We start from the raw sequence: 21,945 nt of genomic DNA, 5'->3' as shown, positions 1-21,945 counted from the left end.
TCGCCCAATCCCAGTGTATTATTTGGTCAAGGCTGCAGGGGACTCGTGCAGTTTACTTATCAAGGTGCATCGGTAAATGCACCTCCACTAGGGACCCTTTTACATGGAACGATTATCGTTCACAGAATTGTTGGAAAGTGCAAAATTGAACGATAAGTCGTTCAGTGTAAACGTGGCCAACAATTGAACGGCGAAACACTAACGTCGTTGCGTGCAAACTATTTGTGAATGTAAATCCGAAACAATTTATCACCCTGTATAAACACGCTGCATGAGAAAACTAATTGTTCGCTTGTGCAAACGATTTATCGCTCTTTGTAAGAGGAACCTAAGAGTTAAAGGGGCTGTCCCACTTCTGTTTTGCTGCAAGAAGCAGACTGCTCCATATATTCTCCAGTGGCGTGGGTTGGTACTGCAGGCTGAGTCCTATTGAAGTAAATGGTGCTCAGCCTGCAGTACCAACCTGCGCCACACTGCAATGTACGGCGCTAGCTGATAGCTGCAGTAAAACAGCTAGAAGTGGGACAACCCCTTTAAATGACAAATTCAGCCCTGTTGCATCTGTAAAAGCACTTATGACTTTTTGGACAGCTGATTTATAGACTCAATTTGGCTACTTAAATGGCTTTCTTCAACAGACGTGTCGAGGACATTTCAATTAAATAGGTCATCAGTATTTGTGGGATTCATTCACTGGAAGCAGCAATAATGCACCTTTTCCACCCCAAAACAGGCTCACTCCCGTTCAGAAAGTTGCGTTTTGATTCCAGCAGTGCTGGATAAGGGCCGTTTTTCTTATTTAAGGGAGGCAAAAAGAAGCCAGCAGTTATACACCAGACACTGTTGCAGAGGGTAAACCCCTTCTAAGGACTTGTGCTCACCTGGCTGAAAGCTTTTACTTTGTATTAAGTTGCGAGGGGGTCATTCTCTTTGTGCTACTGATTTTTGCAGTCCATTTCTAGTAATACTGTTGGTACTTGAACATTCTGCAGATATTGTTTCGCATGCACGTCATGCAGCTCTTGCTAAATTTGCATTACAAACAGCCATGAAAAATAAAAGCAGTGATCTCATCTTACTCCGTCAGCATGGTACGCTTATTCTTGCCTGATGTGGGTTACAACCTGCTTTGTAGGTCTCGTCTGCGGAGCAGGTGCCCTAAAAGTACATTCTCTTGCACACAAAAAGGTACATCACGGATTTGCTGCTAAAGCTGCCAAAATCTCACTTGTTTCAAGACAAACACACACACACTAACATTTTCAGTGCCGAAACAAAATTTTTAAAAAGTAACCGGACAACCCCTTTAAGATAAAAGCCAACTTTAACGGCAGGCGGGGCTGTGAGAAAATAACAAATAGAGATAACGATAAGTGAACCAATCCTTCTTCAGTCAGGCGCTGGCTGCATTTACACTGAATGATATTTCAGATTCCGGTGTTCCATCAGTAATCGTTCCGCGTAAAAGGGCCCTCACACTATTCCACATGGCTGTAATGCCATCAGCACATTGACACGCAATAGCATGTGATCCACGTGAAGAAAACCGTAAGTGTGCATAGCCTCCTAGCATTACAATGGGGCTGTGTGTTGTCCGTGGATTAACACAGACGGCATGCAGCCCCAAATACACTTCATCCAAAGCTGTTGCATTATGAGAGAATGCAAAAAATAAAAACAATGTAAAAATCAAATTAAAAAGAAACAAGAACGTTTTACTTAATTTGTACCAAAAAAAAAAAATCTGAAACTTCTTCATTTTGTTAATTACTTCTATAACCCCCAATAGAAGTAAAGCAGACTTGGGGAAGGGGGGGGGGGGGGGGGGTTATCCATCTGGAAGAATAAAAGCTCACCCTTTGCTCAACAGCCCAGCATAGCCAACTACACATGAACTAAAGTGGTTCCAGTTAAATCTGAGCTCCTCATCTTCTGTCTTCCACCTCAATGAAGAGAAAACTTTTTTACCCTTTGGTATTGTGAGTTATAAAGTATTTGGGTTACCTACTATACATCTACACACATATATACAGAAACAAGTTTCTATGGAAAGTCTCCTTATAAAACAAGGAAAATTATCATGGGGTGATGGTGGAAGTCTTACTGAGATGTCCTACGTAGGTTATTGTTGTACCCCTGGAAGTGTAGTGCTCCGTCCTCATGAAATGATTGCCATCACAATGTACATGCCCAGTAGGCATCACCTGCTGCATGCACAAGACCGCCTCAGCCTGCGGGTACCAGACGCAAGTCTGCAGTGTGTTAATCTGGATTATTTCTCTTCCTGCTGGTGAAGAGGCAAAACAGACGGTGAAACAAGGTTCAAGATTTGTTTTTCATTTTTTCCCCCAGAAGGTGGGATAAAGGCCGACCGAGGTTTCATTCTCTTTGAGAATTCCATTTTCTCTCTCTGTATCCTTCTGGGAAGGCAACGTTCTGTTCCAACTGTTTACCGCAGCACCGTCCGCGTCCGTGGAACCGTGTGACTAGTATAAAGAAAAAAACAACAACACGTTAGATTAAAGTCAAAGAAACCGGCCTGAAATTATATATACAGGAAGGAAACAAAAAATACATCAAAAAGTTTGTGACTTCACAGACAAAAACAGATAAAGTAAAACACGCACACCAAACCAACACACTGGGCAAGCAAGCATAAATATCTAATGAAAGCAGCCAGGACACGGATGTGTCTGTTGCGGATCAATGCGGGCGTGCTGGGTTAGTGGGAAAGCGGTACAGACAGGTTGCTTTAAGAAGACGGAAAGAGCTGGTCAAGCACGATTTGCAGGCAAAGTAGCAGCAGAAGCCCAGGGAGTACCAGAATCTCATTAAGCGCATTTGGTGCAAAGCAATCCTTTTCTTCCGCTCAGGAATCACGCTGTGGGGAAAGTAGAAAGAATGGTAACAAGTAATGAAACAAGCAAGAGGGATTAGAAGAGGAATGATTAAAGATAAAGGCATGAGGCACAAGAAGCACAATCTTGACTGGCTGTTATTACCGCCACATAGTCTATGGCAAATCGCTAGTAGGATTTAATGGAGATCACCCTAATCAGCACTACAGAGGGGATATTTCCTACACATGTCTAATGCTACTAAATAGGTTGCTGAACTCTTCTCTCGGATCTAAAGACCCACCAGAAACGCTCTTTATTATACATGAAAAAGGAGAAAACTGGTTTGGGATATTCTATGCAAAGATTCACTAATGGTAGAGAGCGGCAGCTCCATAGAGGTTCTACCGGCAGTTCTTGTCCAACTTCCATCAGACAAGGTGCGGTCATGAGAACCTCTATGGGTTCACCAAAACTATCAATATTCATAACTTGCTTCCAACACTAAAGCCAACTGGCAAGCAGATTGCAGAAATGTCATCCCTTTCTCCCAGGAGCTCATTACATCAACCACTTCAGTAATCATATCTCAGCATAGAAGGCCTTCTAAAGTCGGGTTTACATCAGAGTCAGAACCATCAGGCGGAGGTGCCTTTGTGGATTCGGGCAACAGTTACCAGAAGAAAAAGCACTGCATGCAGCGTTTTTTCTTCCGGCCCAAAATCAGGAAAGCAGGCAGACCTCATTATAGTCAATGGGGGGGGGGGCGGGGTCACCCAAGGCTGTTTGGTTCCGTCCAGAAACGAAAGCGCTCAGCCGCAGAGATTCCCCTTTCCTGCTCCCCAAACAGAGCAAGAAAGCGGAATCCCCAGCGCGGGTGTGAAAGCATCCTAAAAACACACTTTATAAAAGGCACTTTAGAAAACATTACAAATATAATATATATATATATATATATATATGGTAAGTTTTTGGGGACCGGCCCATTCTCCGGACAGGTCTATTTTAGTAAATGCTTCTATTCTTCATGGAACAGCTTTTCTTAGAATTCTGGGGAAGAATTTATTAAGACTCGTTACTTAAGAGGCGTTTCATACTCTGGTGTCAGAAACGCTATCTTTTCTCCTTAGGGAGAGCATCTAGACTGTGAGTGAGGAGACTCAAAAGGCCATGCACACTCCTCTGGGTAATATGCAAATAAGGGATATGCAATAATACCTTCACAGTGCTACCTACTGAAGGCTTGAAGGAATGCTGCCTTCCAATAGGTGGCACTGTGGAGGTATTATTGCATCTGACTTATTTGCATACTCTGGTGTTAAACTCTCCTAGAAATGTATGAATACATTGACAACTCAGTGTTACCAGTTAGGAATTGGTCCTTAAGGCCCTTTTACACTGAATAATCATTCAGGCTCTCGCTGGATTGTGGGAATCTCTTTAACTAATGGCTCAGTGTAAGTGTCGGCAGCGACTGAATGATAATTCGCTTGCCATTCAGTTTCTGCATGCATAAAAATCAAAAGACGATCGGACTGTTTGCGGTGAACCGAGGCGGGTGGGTGAAGCGATCTCCGGCTCGCTTCGCCTCCATTCGCTGAGCGATCCTCGTTCAGGTGTGAAAGCACAGGGGCAATTATCACTGCTGGGCACTGAAGGGCCCTTAATAGAGATGAGCGAGCGTACTCGCTAAGGCAAACTACTCGAGCGAGTAGTGCCTTATGCGAGTACCTGCCCGCTCGTCTCTAAAGATTCGGGTGCCGGCGGGGGAGAGCGGCGAGTTGCGGGAGTGAGCAGGGAGGAGAGTGAGAGAGATCTTCCCTCCGTTCCTCCCCGCCGACACCCGAATCTTTAGAGATGAGCGGGCAGGTACTCGCATAAGGCACTACTCGCTCGAGTAGTTTGCCTTAGCGAGTACGCTCGCTCATCTCTAGCCCTTAACCCTTTGACAAGAGCAATAATAACACCCAGCAATATTCGCCCCGTATGAAAGGAACTTAAGGCCTCATTAACACAATATGAAATCTGCATAAAAAAAATTAATGGAGATCTCAAAAATATGCACATTTGATGCAGATTTTTTTCATTTTCACATGACACAGATTGTCACACAATCCGCATCAATATTGGGCATGTTAATTGTTTTTTCTGGCACTGCCAGTTTTCAAATCCATAAGCGGAAAAATCTGTACTGCATAACCTATGGAACAGAACCTGTGTGTAAAAAAATTCTCTGATTAGGACCGCATTGCTGGCAGCAATTACACTGCTACTACCCTTTACATGAAAATACTGAATCAAATGATAGAAAACTAGATTTCCCTATAATCAGTGTCTCCCCTCTATACTATACAGCCCAAATAACTAAGTAGACCTAAGAGATCAACTGCCTTTTGTAATATCTATTACTTAAAAGGGGTTGTGCCGCAGGCTAGGGAATAACTTCATGAATGGTGGGGTTCTAACCACTGGGACCCCTGCCAATCCTCGATAATGTGGGTCCAGCTGCTGTGAATTAACCGGAGGTCGTGTAGGTGTGCCGCTGCTCCATTCACGTCAATGACAACTCCAGGGATTGCAAAGTGCTTGAACTCTAATCTCTGGCGCCATCATTAAAGTGAATGGAGCAGCAGCATCCCTGCATGACCTCCACTCCATTCACTCAAGAACTGACCGGACCCTTGTTCTTGGGATCAGTGGGGGGCCCAGCAGCCGGACCCCTACTGATTAAGTTATCATCATCCTATGGATAGGGAATAACCACTTTATAACTTGGCACAACCCCTTTAAGAGGGTGTTGTGCCTACAGAAGTGCCCACCATGGAGCTCTCGGACCCTTGTGTAGTGCTTCATGGTTCTACATATACACCCAGTACATGAGCAGGTCTTTACTGTAACAAACTAGGGATGGAGGTCCAAGCTTACCCTCTCAGTGTGCTGCCGCCTGCAGAAGACCTGGTTGTCCTTTTTGTAATGCATGAGCCCTCAGATAACTCTGACCTGGGATTCTGCACACTGGACTGCAGAATTACTCTGGAAAGAGTTCAAAATAGAATAGATTGATGTGGTCTCCATTAAATACACACATCGCCATCAACGACCAAACACAAACATCACATGTCATCCTAACTAACGGAGGTGGTCTGCTGGGCTCATGGAGGATCGCCAATCCCGATCAATCTTCTCCATGTAGCCAATATAAAAGCAGCATTAGCTAGGATGGTATTTTAACTTGATCTCTACATTAAGGAGACTTTACATAAATTAGTCAACCTTAATGGCAAGATATACGGTCCTAGTATTTACAAGGTTCACATTTCCCAAAATCCCAAGAGTTCAACTTGTGGGGAAAAAAGGAACCCCATTATATCTAAACATATGTGTATGAAAAATGTAATGATTCTTGGTTCCAGCATAGATCAGAATGTGTGCGACAAGATTCTGTACTTCTATTGAATACGGACTTTTGCACCTTTTACTGACCACCTGAGCAAATAAGGAATAGTTGGGTAAAAAAGTGGTAAATGAGGTTTACCACTGATAAATGTAAGGTTCTGTGCGTTGGCAGAGGAAATACATGTCACCAACCATTACACACTGAATGGGAAACTACTGGGTAACACTGACATGGAAAAGGGCTTGGGGGTATTAGTTAACTGTAAACTTTACTAGAGCAACCAGTGTCAGGCAGCTGCTGCCAAGGCAAATAGGATCATGGTGTGCATCAGAAGAGGTCTAGGGGCACATGAGAAGAGCATTGCTCTTCCTCTTTACAAGTCACTGGTCAGACCACACATAAAATATTGTTTTGGGTTAGAATATCATAGCTTGAGCGGGTACAAAGGCGGGCAACTAAAGTAATATAAGGAATGGGCGGACTACAATACCTAGAAAAACAGGATTTTTTTAACTGGTATAAGCGATGACCTAGTAACCATGTATGAATATATTAAAGGGAAGCGGTCATGTGCTAAACACACCATTATCTCAGTTTATGGGCTCACAGAACAGGGGCCGTGGAGGGCTTTACTTTTTATATGCAACAGTAAGTCAGTGAGGTGCAGCAAGTCAATTCAGAGAAGAGGCAGTCTTTTTGGCAAGTTCTCCTGTTCAGCTCAGTAACAGGCAGCCATTGTGTCTTTGCCTTAGGCCTCGTTCACACAAGCGTGGTTTTAGCGCAGTATAGGTGCATGAAAAGATCACGTCTAATGGAACCAATGGTTTCCTATAGAAACGTTCACATGAAGGAATTTGAGTTGCGCAAAAAGCTTGCATCTAAGATAGGACATGCGACTGCAATGCACGTCTAAGGTCCGTGCTGCGAGAAGAGATAGGACCTGACCTATCTTTGATGCGTGCTGTGCAGGAGTTTCCATAGACTCCTACGGAAGCTGGATAACAAGCACCACGCAGCTCCTGATTGCATGAACGGGCAATTTCACTGCTAATGAAGCTCAAGACTTAATAGCTGGAAATCGCCCGTTCACGTAATTTTTAGTGCTTATACTGCGCTAAAACCCCGCTTGTGTGAACAAGGCCTTAGTTAAAGGGCTAAATTGTACAGAGAACACCTTGGAAGCTTGTATTTGCTGGACCAGAGTGAAATAATTAGTGACCCCAGTAGCTCCAATTCACTTCACTATTTATGAAAATTTGCCCAGAGTCTTACTTGAATGAAAGGTTCGACTTTCCAGAAGCCAAACAGTTTGTTGCTTAATACAGAAAATCGGCAAAGCAAACAGCTTTTGGAAGACACTGTTGACGCCAGTGTGGGGAGTTTGCTAGTGGGGATCCATGACATGAGTCCATTTTTAACTCCCCTATTCATTTATGAAGTTTTTTGTGTTTTTTTATTTTTTACTGTATAATACAATGCGGCTGTATTCTGCACTCTTCAGCAGGGGACATTTTGAATTTTGAGATTTACAAAAATAAAAATATATATTTTTCCCCTTCACCATTATCAAAATGTTTCCAGCAGTTGTGGGGAATCTGAATTCCTCATAACTGCCCTGTAATAAAAAGTACAGGTACCCCTAAATGACTATTGCACTTGTAGAAACAAATAGCAGACAGATGCAGCACTGGTGAAATAAAGTGACACGGTGGGCAAGCAGGAGGATTGAATACATTTCCCTTTTGCATCTGCAGCAATACAGCAGAGTTGGTAGAATCCAGCGGCAAGGAAAGCCGGATCGGTGGTAACAACCCGGCTACTTCTCACCACTAACTTTGCATTGAATGGGCAAGCCATCAAAGACCACCAGCTGCATAGTGTGGCAAGCGATGACCCACATGCTCTTCTAGTCATACAAGTGGTCGCCTTAACAAGGTCACTTATTGCCAAAAGGCAAAGGGTTAACCCTTTCCAATCCAATTTGTATTCTGGTTTTCCTAGGGGGCTTACTCTTTTTCTGCCATTATACAATGGCGCTATATGCTGGCTAAAGCCAGTACTGCATGAGGTGACATGTTAAATAGGCTCTCACAGCAGAGCCTGGCTCTCACAGCAGAGAGGCTGGCAATATACAGTAAGAGAATCCCGACGGACGTCTTCCAACATCAGAGCTGTACAGCCTTAAATCATAATGTCTTCACAGGTCAGACAGTGGATTGGAAAGGGTTAAAAATGCTCAACCTGCCCATACAGGCACTTTTACAATTTCAAGTTGGGATCATCAGGTTTTTAAATCTTTACGATTGTTTATCATGGACTTATTACTAGAGTTTTTGTTAGTGCAGAATATTGCACCATGTATAGACCTCTATGGTCAAGTTGGCCAATTTTGTTGCACTTTGTAGGTCTATCGTTCCAGCCACAGTGCTTGAGGACCAAGTTTCAAAAGGGTTTTTCCGGTGACTATCACTAGGATATAAACGTAATTTACTGTACCCCGATATCAAAAAGGGAGGACCTCCACCTATTAAGAAATCGCTTTTTATAAAAACCACTTGTTGACCCACTCTTCTAGAGCTCAATACCAGAGGCATGAATTCACGTGCAATAAGTGCCTTCTTGTGAGCAGATCCCAAATCATTTGCTCCATGGCTGTATTAATGAGGCTGGAGGAACAGTAGAGGGGGTGAGCCACAAGGGCCAAGGAAAGAAATATGTGAATGGGGCTTATGGAGGGGTTAGATTTGGCACAATTTACGGCATGTAGATGTGAGAATATATTATGTATATAGGGAATATATAAGCAACTTCAAAAAAGTTTGGACATTGTATAAAATGTAAATAAAGAAAGAATGCAATGATTTGGAAATCTTTTTCACATTAGAATATAGAACACATCAGAAGGTGAAAGGGAGACATTTTTTATATTTTGTTTTAAAAAAAATTCACTCATTTAGAAATTGGCATCAATAAGACATCTCAAAAAAGTTGAGACAGGCGTAACAAAAGTCTGGGAAAGTATGTGATATTAATAAAAATAGCTGGGAGGGTCAATCTACTAAGTCACGTGACTGTATAACAAGAGCATGTTAGAGAGGCAGAGTGTCTCAGAAGTAAAGATGGTCAGAGGTTCACCAATCTGTGCAAAACTGCATCTAGAAATTGTGGAACGATTTCAGAAAAATGTTCCTCAATATAAAATTGTTGAAGAATGTAACTACCCCACCATCTCCAGTACATATCAAAATAGTCAGATAATCTGAGGAAATTCATGTGCACAAGGAACAAGGATGACAGTAAACATTGGATGCTTGAGATCTACAGGCCCTCAGGCGTCACTGCATTAAAAACAGGCAGACAAATCACTGCAGGGGCTCAGAATACTTTCAGAAAGCAGTTTGAACACAGTTCACCGTACAATCCACAAATGCAAGTTAAAGTTATATCATGCAAAGAAGAAGCCATATATCATCATAATTCAGAAACGCCAGCATCTTCTCTGGGCGAAAGCTCATTTAAAATGGACAAATGTTCTGTGGTCAGATGAAACAATATTTGATATTCTTATTGGAAAGCATGTTTTGTCCTGCGGACTCCAGAGGAGAGGGACCATCCAGCTTGTTATCAGTACACAGTTCAAAAGCCTGCATCTCTGATGGTATGGGGTTACATTAGTGCCTATGGCATGGGCAACTTACACTTCTTGTAAGGCACCATCAATGCTGAGCAGTATATAGAGGTCTTAGATCATCATATGCTCCCATCCAGACAACGGCTCTTTAAAAGGGAGGTTTGCGTATTTCAGCAAGACAATGCTAAACTACATACTGCATCCATCACAACAGCATGGCTTCACAGAAGAAGGGTCCGGGTGCTGAACCGGCCGCCTGCAGTCCAGGCCTTTCACCAATAGAAAACATTTGGTGCATTATGATAAGAAAAATCCCGTAAAGACGCCCCAGGACTGTCGAGCGGATAGAATACTACATTAGAAAGGAATGGGACAACATTCCTTTCCCAAAACTCCAGCAACTGGTCTCCTCACTTCCCAGATGTAAACAGACTTGGAAAAAGAAGGAGATGCAACACAATGGTAGACACGGCCCTAGCCCATTTTTGTGAGATCTGTTGCTGCCACCAGTTTCTAAAATGAGTTAATTTTTAAATGAAATGAAAAAAGGTCTCCCTCTTACCTTCCAATATGTGTAATATTGTGCTGTTGTGGATAAAATATGGTTATATGAGATTTCCAAATCATTGCATTCTTTTTTTCCCCTTACATATACTTCCATTTCACACAGCGTTCCAACTTTTTTTTGCAATGGGGGGCTGTAGTTCCCAAGCTCTACTTTGTTTCAGCATGGCCTCCCGCTCGGAGTTTGCAGCGCGTTCAGGGAATAGACATCGCCAATGTAATGGCTCTCCCTGAGTTTCAGAATCAGATCTCACCTTGCAGTGTGCAGACGGGGTGCAGCAGGTGCCTGCCATGGGCTAGAACTATGTAGCAGGCACAATCTATGACCAAAGGGCCCTTCTCTATAGCTTATGGGAAGCCTATTTTAGAACTCCGCACCCACACTACAAGCAGAACCAGCTGCTCACATGCCTGGTGAAGCATCGGCAGAGAAAACGTGTAGACACTAAAAGTTGCTTAATGGCCAACCTGCCTGGCCCTTCTGTCTATGCAGTCCGGGTGGCACATATTTCTCCATCCACTTTCTGAATGGCAATGATTCTTTAGGTCTATGTGTTTTGCTTTACCTTTAGGACGTTGCCTGCCTTCTCTGCAATAACCAAGAAAGGAAATTGGCACGGATGCCAAACATGTCCTATCACCCATAAGGAATAAAGCACACCATTTAATTACCTCTCCATGTCATGCACTATTAAGGAGAGGAAATGTGGCAGGAAAAGAAAGATAAAATTTAAAACCAGCAAAAATGGCCAAACGAGCAAATGTCAGTCCACTTCAAAACTATGCAAACACGAAAAAAAAAAAAAAAAAAAAAAAAAATCAGCACACAAACCCCTCCATCTACCAAATCCAGGAAGGCCGTATATAAAATTTTCTTCGACTAAAGCTATACCGCCCTCACCAGATGAACAAGTAATGCATTATTCCCAGCTGACGAAGGAGGAACAACATTATTAAACTGACCATACAATCCCTTTCTGATCAGTGGGAGTTTGACCTCAGGGACCATGACAATCCTGAGAACAAAGGGATTGTGTGCTAGTCAGTAATGCATCCCCGTCAAGAGCGGCGCTCCAGCCGGGGGTTCCTGTACAGATGGTGCCCAGATTGCTGCTGGGCAGGTAAAAACACCGAAGAGACCATAGCACTAAACTAGCGTTGCAGCCCCTTCATTCTAAGGATTGGTTGGGGGGTCCCAGACTTCAGATCCCCACTGATCACAAAGTGACAGAATGGCCTAGAGACAGGCCATCACTTCATCAGATGGGAACAAGCTTTTAAGAGAATTTACAGAGGATTTAAAGGGTATTCTATAGTCTAAAAGTTATTCCATACCCACCCCACAGATCCCGAGAACAGGGGTCCTGTATCCCTCCTCCTCACTGTAAACTTAGTGCATCGGCCGCAGTAAGGTCGTGATTGAATGGAACGGCGGTCAAGCACGTGCGGTGCGGCTCCATTCACTTTCATAGATAGCCGAGGACAAGTGCTTGGCAATTCCCACAGCCCCACTGAAATGAATGGAGCAGCACTCCATTCAGTCTGACGTCACTGCAGGTGGGAAAAGCGACCCCTCTGACCAGAAGAGGGGGAAACTGGGAATCTCCTCCTCAGAACGGAGACCCCCACTAGTCATAAAGTTATCACCTATCGTGTAACACAGGGATAACTTTAGATTTTGGGATAACCCTTTTCAAGATAGATTCCAAGCTATACTTGACGTCTCCATACTTGAGAAGCTTCATGCAAGCACAAAAACCTACTGTAGGCGTATTATGGCAGCGGGTCCAATAGCATTATTAGAATTTTCTCAAATTGTACTTTGCAGAAGACATAAAATAAAGGAATAAAAGCACATATAGTTTTACAATTGGAGTGATTTACAAACAGAATACACTTTTTTCATGAAATCTAAATTTGGGTCAAGAACACAGCAAACCAGGGAGTAGCAGCAGACACGGCCCATGCACTTCCACACCAAACACAGAACATGACAAGACACTTACACTGGCCAACGGCCATGGTCCTCAAGGCTAGAATGCTCTCAAACCATCAAGACAGATTAGCACGAAGGGTAGAGGGGAGCCACATACAATCCACCAGGTGACAATGGCACACAATGCAGAGAACAGCATAGCTAGGGCCCATCTAAAAGAAGGGGAGAAGATGAACAAAAAAAAAAGCAAAAAAATGGAGAAGCAATGCTTGGCAGGCTACAGCACACACACAACGGCAGGGTCCTACGACGGATCACAGGCTTCAGAGGTCATGCAGCATCCTTTATCACTGGACCATGCTCCAAGGAATACAGAAACGCAACAGCACAACTGTGAAGTACAAGTGCTGTACAAGATTTCCTGAGTAAAGCAAACCCATACCAGACCCCAACCATGGGCAGAGGGTGAACAAGAAAGGCAAAGTCATTCACCCTCATGCAACTTTACTTCCAAACTGAATGCGTTCCCCTACTGGACTTTTGCTAATTGACCAGGTAGTAAAAGGTTAGAAGCAGTACCAAACCTCCAGATTTGAAATATGCAACAGTCCATCCTGATTGAGTAGCCCAAGAAACCATCCAAGGCTTTGATATATAAATAGGCACATGGACGTCGGCGTTTCTCCAAAAGGCAAAGCTCATTTCAGGTTAGATGACGCAAATCTAAGGCAGCGACTAGAGATGAGTGAGCATACTCGCTAAGGGCAATTGCTTGAGCGAGCATTGTTCTTAGCGAGTACCTGCCTGCTCGAGAGAAAAGGTTCGGCTGCCGGCGCGGGTGAGAGGCGAGTTGCGGCAGTGAGCAGGGGGAGCCGGGGGGGGGGGGGGGGGTCGGGGGAGAGATCACCCCTCCGTTCCTCCCCACTCTCCCTGCCCGCCGCCGGCAGCTGAACCTTTTCTCTCGAGCGGGCAGGTACTCGCTAAGGGCAATGCTCGCTCGAGCAATTGCCCTTAGCAAGTATGCTGGCTCATCACTAGCAGCGACCTTTCGGCTCTTATAGAGTCTTCCTCAAGCCTCAAGGTGTCGAAACGTCGCTGCCTTGGGTAGCCTGCTATAAACTTTGCTTTTAGGCCTTATATGTTAAAGACCGATATTTGGCTGCACTGATCACCTGTAAGTCAAGAAGTCAGCAAGACTGGTGGGAGACTCTAGAACAGTGTTCCCCAACTCCAGTCCTCAGGGAACACCAACAGGTCATGTTTTCAGGATTTCCTCAGTGTTGCACAGGTGATGTAATTATTGTCAGTGCTTCAGACATTGTCACAGGTGTTCTTACTGTAGGATATCCTGAAAACGTGACCTGTTGGCAGTCCCTGAGGACTGGAGTTGGGGACCCCTGCTCTAGAAGTCTTGTCATGGCAAAGTGCATATCACTCCTTAGTTATTTTATAGTATTATAAAAAATATGAGAAAAAAAAATCACCGGCCTTGAGAAACACTTTAATGCCACTTTATCAGCCAACAAAAATCAAACATCAATCAAGAATACTCAGACTTTTTGGTCTTGCAGAATGCACATACGGTTATGCATCACTGTGCTTATTAGCACACTATGAATGACAGACCATCCAGAAGACACGAAAAGCCTCTCTGATATTGAGATGTTCAGTCAGAGAGTTTGAAAGCGATCTAGATCTACACTATATCTAACGTAGTTTATACGCTGCTGAGAAATATTACTGAGTTGTAGTACATCTGTGCAAATTGAAGACTGCACACCTTTGTACTGTTTTTTTTTTTCTTTAATGAATGTCTCTTTGGAAATGAAGATTTTTTTGTAATTACTTTTCACTACAAGTTTCTGATTATTTGGTTTCTATGCTTGTATTCTTTTCCAAGGCACTGCAATCTGGAGGGCTGACATATTTGCAAAATCTGTCAGTGAGCGTAAACTGATAGCTGCTTCTCAGCCCCTCCCCTAGCCTATCTGTGAAGGAGCTGTTGTGAGAGGGTGGGTGGGACACACATTACACAGCAAGGCATTTGTGAGACATGACACCTCAAGGGCTTCCTGCAGCGACAAGAATAAATTAGCACATAATCATTTGTAGGTTCATGTGAGTCTTCCACACTGGGAAGTGCAATCTATAGAAAGGCGATATGTCATTGTTTATTACATTCACCTAAAGTTATAAGTAGTAAAAGAGGATAAAAAAAAAGTATCAACTGATATATCCGAAGGAAAAAGACCTTATTACAGAGGGCTGTATGACGGTGCTGGCAGATGTTGAACATCTCACCAGCCCACATGCCCCAGCATGCTGCACCTTCTAGTACAGTTTTGTTATGTTCTTCTCTCCATCCAGAGGATAGTACAATTATTTTAGTGGGGCTCAGCTCCCACCAGCTTGTCATTTGATCTAGAGATAGCACTATGCTGTAATTAACTACATAGTTCTTATTTGTTCCACCACTGCCAAGCTATCTCCCATTAGTAAATAGTATACGAGAGATAGCATAAAGTGGATGTGGCTACAAAGCCTCTAAGGGTCCCTTTAGTGTTATCTGTTGAACGAGTGAACGATATCAGAGTTCGCTCAGGCAGCCTGTATATACAGGCAGATACATCGTTGACTCGTTCAAACGAGAAATCGTTAAGTCGTTCACATTCGCTGTATAGGTAACTGAGAACGACTGAATGGCTGCGTTTAGACTGAACGATTATTGGTAACTTTTGTTACGCGAAGCGATTATCATTCAAAAGATTATTCAACAGGGCCGTTACAGAGGAGATGGGAGGGGAGGGGGGCATGTTTATGCTAATCAGTGCTGGGAATGCCCCAGCCATAAGTTTCACGTGTAAGGCATTTTAAGTGCATGAGAACAAAAATGCTAAATAAAAAATAGATAAGTGCATCATTTTTTTCTGCAGGAACTTCGTAAAATAGGTGATTTTACATGTACAAAGGTTTCCATTGCCTTTAAAGCTCCCATTCACAATGGCTTTGAGGCTCTATAATATCAGGTTTTTATTGCCCTCTAAGGGGCATAACAGTGTAAAGCGCCATGTGCTGTCCTCTCCAATTAAAGGACAAAAAATAAATAAAAATAACAGAAATGGAAAGAAAAAAAGGACAAATTCAAGTCCATGTGATCAAAGTGGATTGGTCCTGATGGCCGTGTAAACAGAGCCATGTCAAACAAAAACATTGTAAGATGCAAAAACAAGAAATGTGTGCTACAAGACGGCTCAGTACACTGATCAGTCAGAATACACCCAGCGGCTTAGTATGGTGGAGATAGTCCTCAGGCAGCCAAAACCGCGCTGACCGGTTGGGGCATGAAGGGTGCAAGGCGATGCCCTGTGTCATCTGGCACCAAGACGTTAGCAGAAGACCATAAGAGTCCTCTGAGTTGTGAGGTGTGCCATCACTTTTATGATGTTAATGTAATGACTGAGCAGTACATATAAGGCCTAATGGATTAATGTAATGGCAAAAAAAAAAAAAGTTTTTGAAATAATTTTCTAACATTCTGACTTACAAATGTCATAAGAAAAGGACATCGGACAAGTCTGATAGTCCTCTACTGGCTTTTGTGGGATTGCCAATGGGGACCAAAATGTAGGAGGTATTGTGTCCCATGCAACAACGATGCTGTCTGTTATGTAAGGTTTGCAAGTCTGAACACCCAGGCCCCGTAATAAAGACACTAATGAACTGACCGTATATGATTAATAGCCAAACAGCAGATCGATAACAAGATCGAGTTTGTAAACAGCAAATGGGTCATTAGAAGCAATTTCATATATGTACCAATTTATATTTTTGGTTTCAGAACCCTTTATGAGAATCAAAAACTCTAAATATTACATTCCCCCGCTGTCAGATATCACATGACAACATTCCCAATTACTATCTGGACAGGTGAAGCGTACGAAGCAGGTGGTTACCCCCAAAGAAAAGGAGTCTGATCTGTTCTTGGTTTGGGAAGGAAGGGTTGGTACTACAAAGGTGAAGCGCCAGCTGGACATTAACAGGAACTTTGGGCCCAAACTGGGATGGGTTTTAAATCAAATCAATAAAAGTTCACCATCACCATAGCCACGGATGTCAGACACGTTTTTTGGAAGCAGAATACACGTCAGATTCCACTGTGTGAACAAAGCCTAACATTCTGGGTGGAAATGCTCTTTAACCCCATAGTGACAAGGCCTATTTTGGACCTAAGGATGCCACACTTTTCTGGGGGATTTTCGTCAACATGGCCATAAGAGGGCTTGTTTTTGTGTGGCGAGCTGTAGGTTTTACCAGTACTATTTTGGGGTACATATACCGTATTGCATGAAAACTTGTTTTGTTTTTCCTCTCTGGCCTCAAAAAAGTAAACAAAAAAAAAAAACCACCACGTAAATTTTGCGTTTTTTGTGGGGTATTTTTTACAGCATTATTGTGCAGCATAAATGGCAGGATACATTTTCTCTCCAGGTTGGTACGATTCCAAAAATATACAATAAAATAAAAATTCTCACACTTCTGCACAATTAATACCTTTTTATTGGAAACTAGAGATGAGCGAGCCTGCTCGGATAATGCAGTTACTCCAGCGAGCATCGCTCTTTGAGTAACTGGATTCTCATCCGAGCAGGCTCGGGGGTGCAGCGGTGAAGGGGTTTGGGGGGGGTAGAGTGAGAGAGATCTCTCTCCCACCCCACCCCCCGCTACCTTTCGCCGCCCCCCTGAGCCCCTGCTCGGATGAGAATGCAGTTACTCGAGAAGAGCGATGCTCGCTGGAGTAACCGCAATATCCGAGCAGACTCGCTCATCTCTACTGGAGACTAATTCTTTTTTTTCCATCATTGCATTTAAAGTCCCGTACCCTGTTTATTTTTCCATTGACGGAGCTTTAATACTTTTCATGTGACAGGCTACAGTCTTTATTGGTATAATTTGGGGGTACATATGGCTTTTTTGATCCCTTATTGATTATTTTGGAGGTGTGTTTAATTTATTTTACGGATCGTTATGGAAGTGATGATGGTTTTTTGACGTGCGTTTTTTGTTTTTTTTTAACAAAGGTGGGGAAAGTATTCAAAAAAAACCCCCAACTTTTATTGCTACTAATATTGAACTTTTTCTAACCATATTTATATGTATATTTTTTACATAACATTATGTCCCTGTAGTGGACTTGAATGTGTGATCCTATGATCGCTCAGTTAATAAAGCATTGTAGTACAGAAGTACTGCAGTGTATTATCTATTCATATCGATCACAGGCTATGGCAGACCCGGACACTAATTTTCCTTCCTATATGACTGTAAACCACCAAAAATTTGAGCTAAGAGAGGGCGATTTCCCTCTTAACAACACTGGTCATACATTTATGTCCTGTGCCTTTGGAGTTTGTATGGTAGTGGATTGCGCTCCATACAGTGCAGGAGACAGCTGTTTCACACAGCGGACACCCGCCAGCAACACTGCAAATGCCACGGTCAGTCCTGATAGAGGTATTTAAATTCCCTGATCAGTTTTGCAGGGTCCTGAACATCCTTCAGCTGCCACAGTAGCCTGGGTCTTCTGAAGACCACCAACACTGTCATGGCTGGATCGACTGCTTGTCAGATTGTGGTATAATGCAAGTTCAAGTCCCCTATGAGAACTTAAAAAAATATATATATCTATAGGAGTTAAAAATTATATATTTATTTAAACCCTTTACATCTATTTACTCTAATAATAATAATAAAAAAATTTAAAAAAACAAAAAAAAACAAAAAAACACATTGCTGCATCTGTAGAAGTCCAAACTATCAAAATGAAGCATTATTGAGGGGAAAAAATACACAATGTCACAGTGGCCACCCAGTCTCCCAGAAAAAAAAAAAAAAAAGATCAAAAAGTAGCATGTCCTCCAAAGTGGTACCCCCTCACCTCCCTAAAGATGGCAATTTTGTTTTCATTTAACCAGAAGGAAAGAGCTGCAATTTTTTTTTAAGTGGGGAGGAAAAACTAAAAATGTAAAAAAGGGCATCTCTCTTAATAGGTTAATGACTCACCCATCAGTGTGCAGGGGTCAGAAATCTCAACCACAGCAAGTTAATAAATGTTTACTTACGACAGTGGAGATGCAGATGACGTCCTCGTCTGTCTCTTACTTTTCAGGACACGGAGTTTATCCCCCTGTGTCACGCCGATGGTCTCATCATCATCGGTGTACTGTTTAGGAGGAGATTAAGGTGGGTATTAGATAATGCAGTGATTGGTACATTTCATCATGGGGGTGTATTTGCACCGTAAAAGGTGCATCCCTTTTTTTGGTGCTACAGATGATTTTTTTTTTAAAAACCTGAACAAAAGCCCGATTCATCCTCAAAAAGGTTGACCAATGAACTAGTTTTACTCTGGATTTCCGCCATGCCAGGGCCATGCCAGGTGGCGGTGTGGTGGCATTTGACTTCGCACGAGTAATAGAATGGACTCTGTCATTACTAAACATGTAGACGGGTGTAGGAGTGGCATGACGTTTGCCACGCACATGCTTTCGATAGATTTACCACCTCAATGTCTTCTTTGCCGGAAGCTTTGTCCAGATCATCATGAAGTGAAATATCATCCACCCCGGAGAGAATAAAGGTGACGGCTACTTTGTTGCCATTTTCTTGCTCTCTCCTCTTCTTGCGATAAATGTCGCCTTCATTCCAAAGGCTCATTTGCTTGCTGTAAAACACAAATTAGGATCAGCTCACCTTTATCTACGAGTGCATTTGGAGTACACAATACAGTAGTTACATACCAGCAATACCGGGGAGGTCTGATTGTGTGCAAATGGTACATTACAACATGTATAGAAAACACCAGTTTACCATTTGGCTGAAGCACCACTGAGCTTATCCCCTTGTTGTTCGGCGCCATAGTACTAAGTCATCCGCAGTAGCGAATTGTCGCTCACTGATGCATTACTGTGCTGACATTGTATGATCACAGCTGACATATCATAGCTGTGTTGTGCTTTAAGGGTTTATTCACAACTTGCAATCACGTTGCGTTTGCTGCAATTTTTCCAATATTGCGTCAAAACATGGCTGTTTTGCAGCAATTTTAGGAAAATCACAACAAAAACCAAGACAGAACCCCAACAGCTTCTGCTGCCCACCTCTTTACACTGCAAGCAATCCTTTTTCTGAATATAAATTCAATGCCAACTTACATTTATATCACAAAAAACAGTTTTCATCAGTAAAAAAAAAAAGTTGCAACCACAGGATACGCAAAAATCCAAACATTTTTATCAGTCCTCAAGGGGTTAAGAAAGATTGGCATTGCATGAAGAGACTATAAAATCTTGTGTAATTAGAGGGGGCTATTAACCCAAACACATAGTTCTGTTAAAGAAAGAAAGAAAAAAAAAAAAAGGCTTCAGTCTGTAGTAGTAAATTAACAGAGCTCTTGCTCCCCTTTACACGCTTGCCACTACGGCAGTATCTCCGCTCCTCGCTGAACTTCACTTCCTGGAAGGGAGTGATGACGACCTAAGACTGGGTCACAGCTATTCAGTGGCTGATGGGAACTGGTGATTGGCTGCAGCGGTCACATGGCTCTTTTGTTGGGGATGTCATCGTCGACTCCCTACACCGGGAAGCAAAGTTCACTGGGAACCGAAGAGCCAGCGGGACGGCAGCAGCGGAGGAGCGAAGAAGAGCTGCTATTTTACTGCAGTAGACAGATGCTTGTTGAACAGAAGTATGTCCCCGGATAGCCTTTAGTAAAAAATATTGAGTTCATTGCTGTTACCATCACTTCATGTTTGGGAAGACAGTCGGCAACACCGTTTTTCATGGCTGCGGGGTTTCATGTAGCATTTAACCACAGCACGCCTGCAGGGGTTTTATGTCCCCAAGAAGTAAACGGTGCCTTAAAAAAAATGGTAGTTGCCAGGCAGCTGTCCTAAGAGCGGTCTTTACTTTCTCTAACGTTAATGCCAGGTAGTCCCCCCCCCCGATAACGGTCTATAAATTGGAAACTTCTTTTATTGGTACAACTTACTCGACCAGGAACTGTTGCTGAGGTCCAATAACGGAGCCGGGTCTACATATTCGGATCCAAGCAATGGCTTCTGCCGCAGTCATTCTATAATGCTTCATCATGTAACATGCTGTCAGCGTTCCTGTTCTCCCCAGACCAGCTGAAAAACAGCAAAAACATACCCCAAACTCTCAAAAACAATACTTTAAAGGGGTTGTCCCGTGAAAGCAAGTGGGGTTAAGCACTTCTGTATGGCCATATTAATGCACTTTGTAATATACATCGTGCATTAAATATTGGCCATACAGAAGTTATTCACTTACCCCCCTGGTGCTGGCGTCCCCGTCTCCCCCCCGATGCTGGCGTCCCCGTCTCCATGGTGCCGACCGAAGGCTTCTTCTGACGGGATTAGACGCGCTTGCGCTGTCTGCCCTCTTCTGTCCGGCTCCAGCGTGCTTGCGCTGCAGAGGTCTTCTGCGCATGCGCAGAAGACCTCTGCAGCGCGAGCAAGCCGGACCCGAACAGAAGAGGGCAGACAGCGCAAGCGCGTCTAATCCAGGGAGAAGGCAGCTTTAGTCGGCGCCATGGAGACAGGGACGCCAGCACCGGAGGGGATAAGTGTATAACTTCTGTATGGCCAATATTTAATGCACGATGTATATTACAAAGTGCATTTATATGGCCATACAGAAGTGTATAACCCCACTTGCTTTCACGGGACAACCCCTTTAATGTCTACGATGGCAGCTCCTGTATAAATAAAGCTTATGACCAACCACCGTACAGAAAAGCTCATCTTCTAGCTAGCACTCACCGAGGAAGCAAGACAGAAGTGCAACGTGCAACAGATACAATTCTCAAACACAGTGTGGTAAGTAGCCTGTAACTTGGAGCCTCGGCACACACCTACCTTTGCAATGTACAGCAATAGCGCCTTCTGCGTTTTCACAGATGTTCAGGAACTTCTTCACGATGGAGTCACTTGGGGTGCTTCCATCAACGAAGAACAAGTCATGGTGTTCAAAAGCGGCATCTGTAAATCGTTTTGCGTCGTACATCTTTTTATTCAGACGAATGATTGTAGAAACGCTGTGTTCTCTGAAGTAGGGGAAGTAAGCTTCTGGAGCGTGATGAGGGTACCCTACACAAGAGGTACGCATAGCATTAGTAACATGACCAATTCTAGACAGTAGGCAGCTCTTAATCCTGGATGGCACTTCATCCCAAAACAATGATTTTCCCATTGCGCACCTTGATGTGATATTACAACATGGGAGGAAGGCCATTCTCACTTTGTTCTAATCGGCACTCTATCCCATTCTTGGCACTAAATATACGGCTGCTTTCCAGATCCATATTACCGCCATCTGTATGTTGCCTTAGGCTAAGGAAGTCTGCGTAGTGTTGTTTCTTCCGGGTGCCTTTTCATTTGTTAGGCCTTCTATACATTCTGCTGTATTTAAAAGGGATTGAACTAAAAATATGGGGCAATGTTTTTGAGGGCTTTATACTATCCATTGACCAATTATACTATATCTTTCATTGATACGTCAG

General features: G+C 43.3%; 1 protein-coding gene across 7 annotated transcripts in view; it reads right to left on the bottom strand.

Moving 5' to 3' along the window:
- Window positions 1–1,816: 1,816 nt before the first annotated feature.
- Window positions 1,817–21,945, bottom strand: part of CDC14B (cell division cycle 14B) — a 64,098-nt gene continuing 43,969 nt past the window's right edge. For 2 of the 7 annotated variants that reach the window (XM_066604069.1, XM_066604072.1), the window contains exons 9-14: window positions 21,302–21,532; window positions 20,413–20,551; window positions 18,927–19,086; window positions 18,485–18,585; window positions 12,436–12,577; window positions 1,817–2,486 (exon numbers count right to left, since the gene is read on the bottom strand). In XM_066604069.1, coding sequence (XP_066460166.1) covers window positions 12,463–12,577; window positions 18,485–18,585; window positions 18,927–19,086; window positions 20,413–20,551; window positions 21,302–21,532 — 746 coding nt within the window. In that variant the 3' untranslated portion in view covers window positions 1,817–2,486; window positions 12,436–12,462. The other 5 variants (XM_066604068.1, XM_066604071.1, XM_066604066.1 and 2 more) reach the window with 4 other exon arrangements.

The sequence above is a fragment of the Eleutherodactylus coqui genome, chromosome 5 (assembly GCF_035609145.1).
Source record: "Eleutherodactylus coqui strain aEleCoq1 chromosome 5, aEleCoq1.hap1, whole genome shotgun sequence".
NCBI lineage: Eukaryota > Metazoa > Chordata > Amphibia > Anura > Eleutherodactylidae > Eleutherodactylus > Eleutherodactylus coqui.
This window is presented reverse-complemented; position numbering and strand designations above follow the sequence as displayed.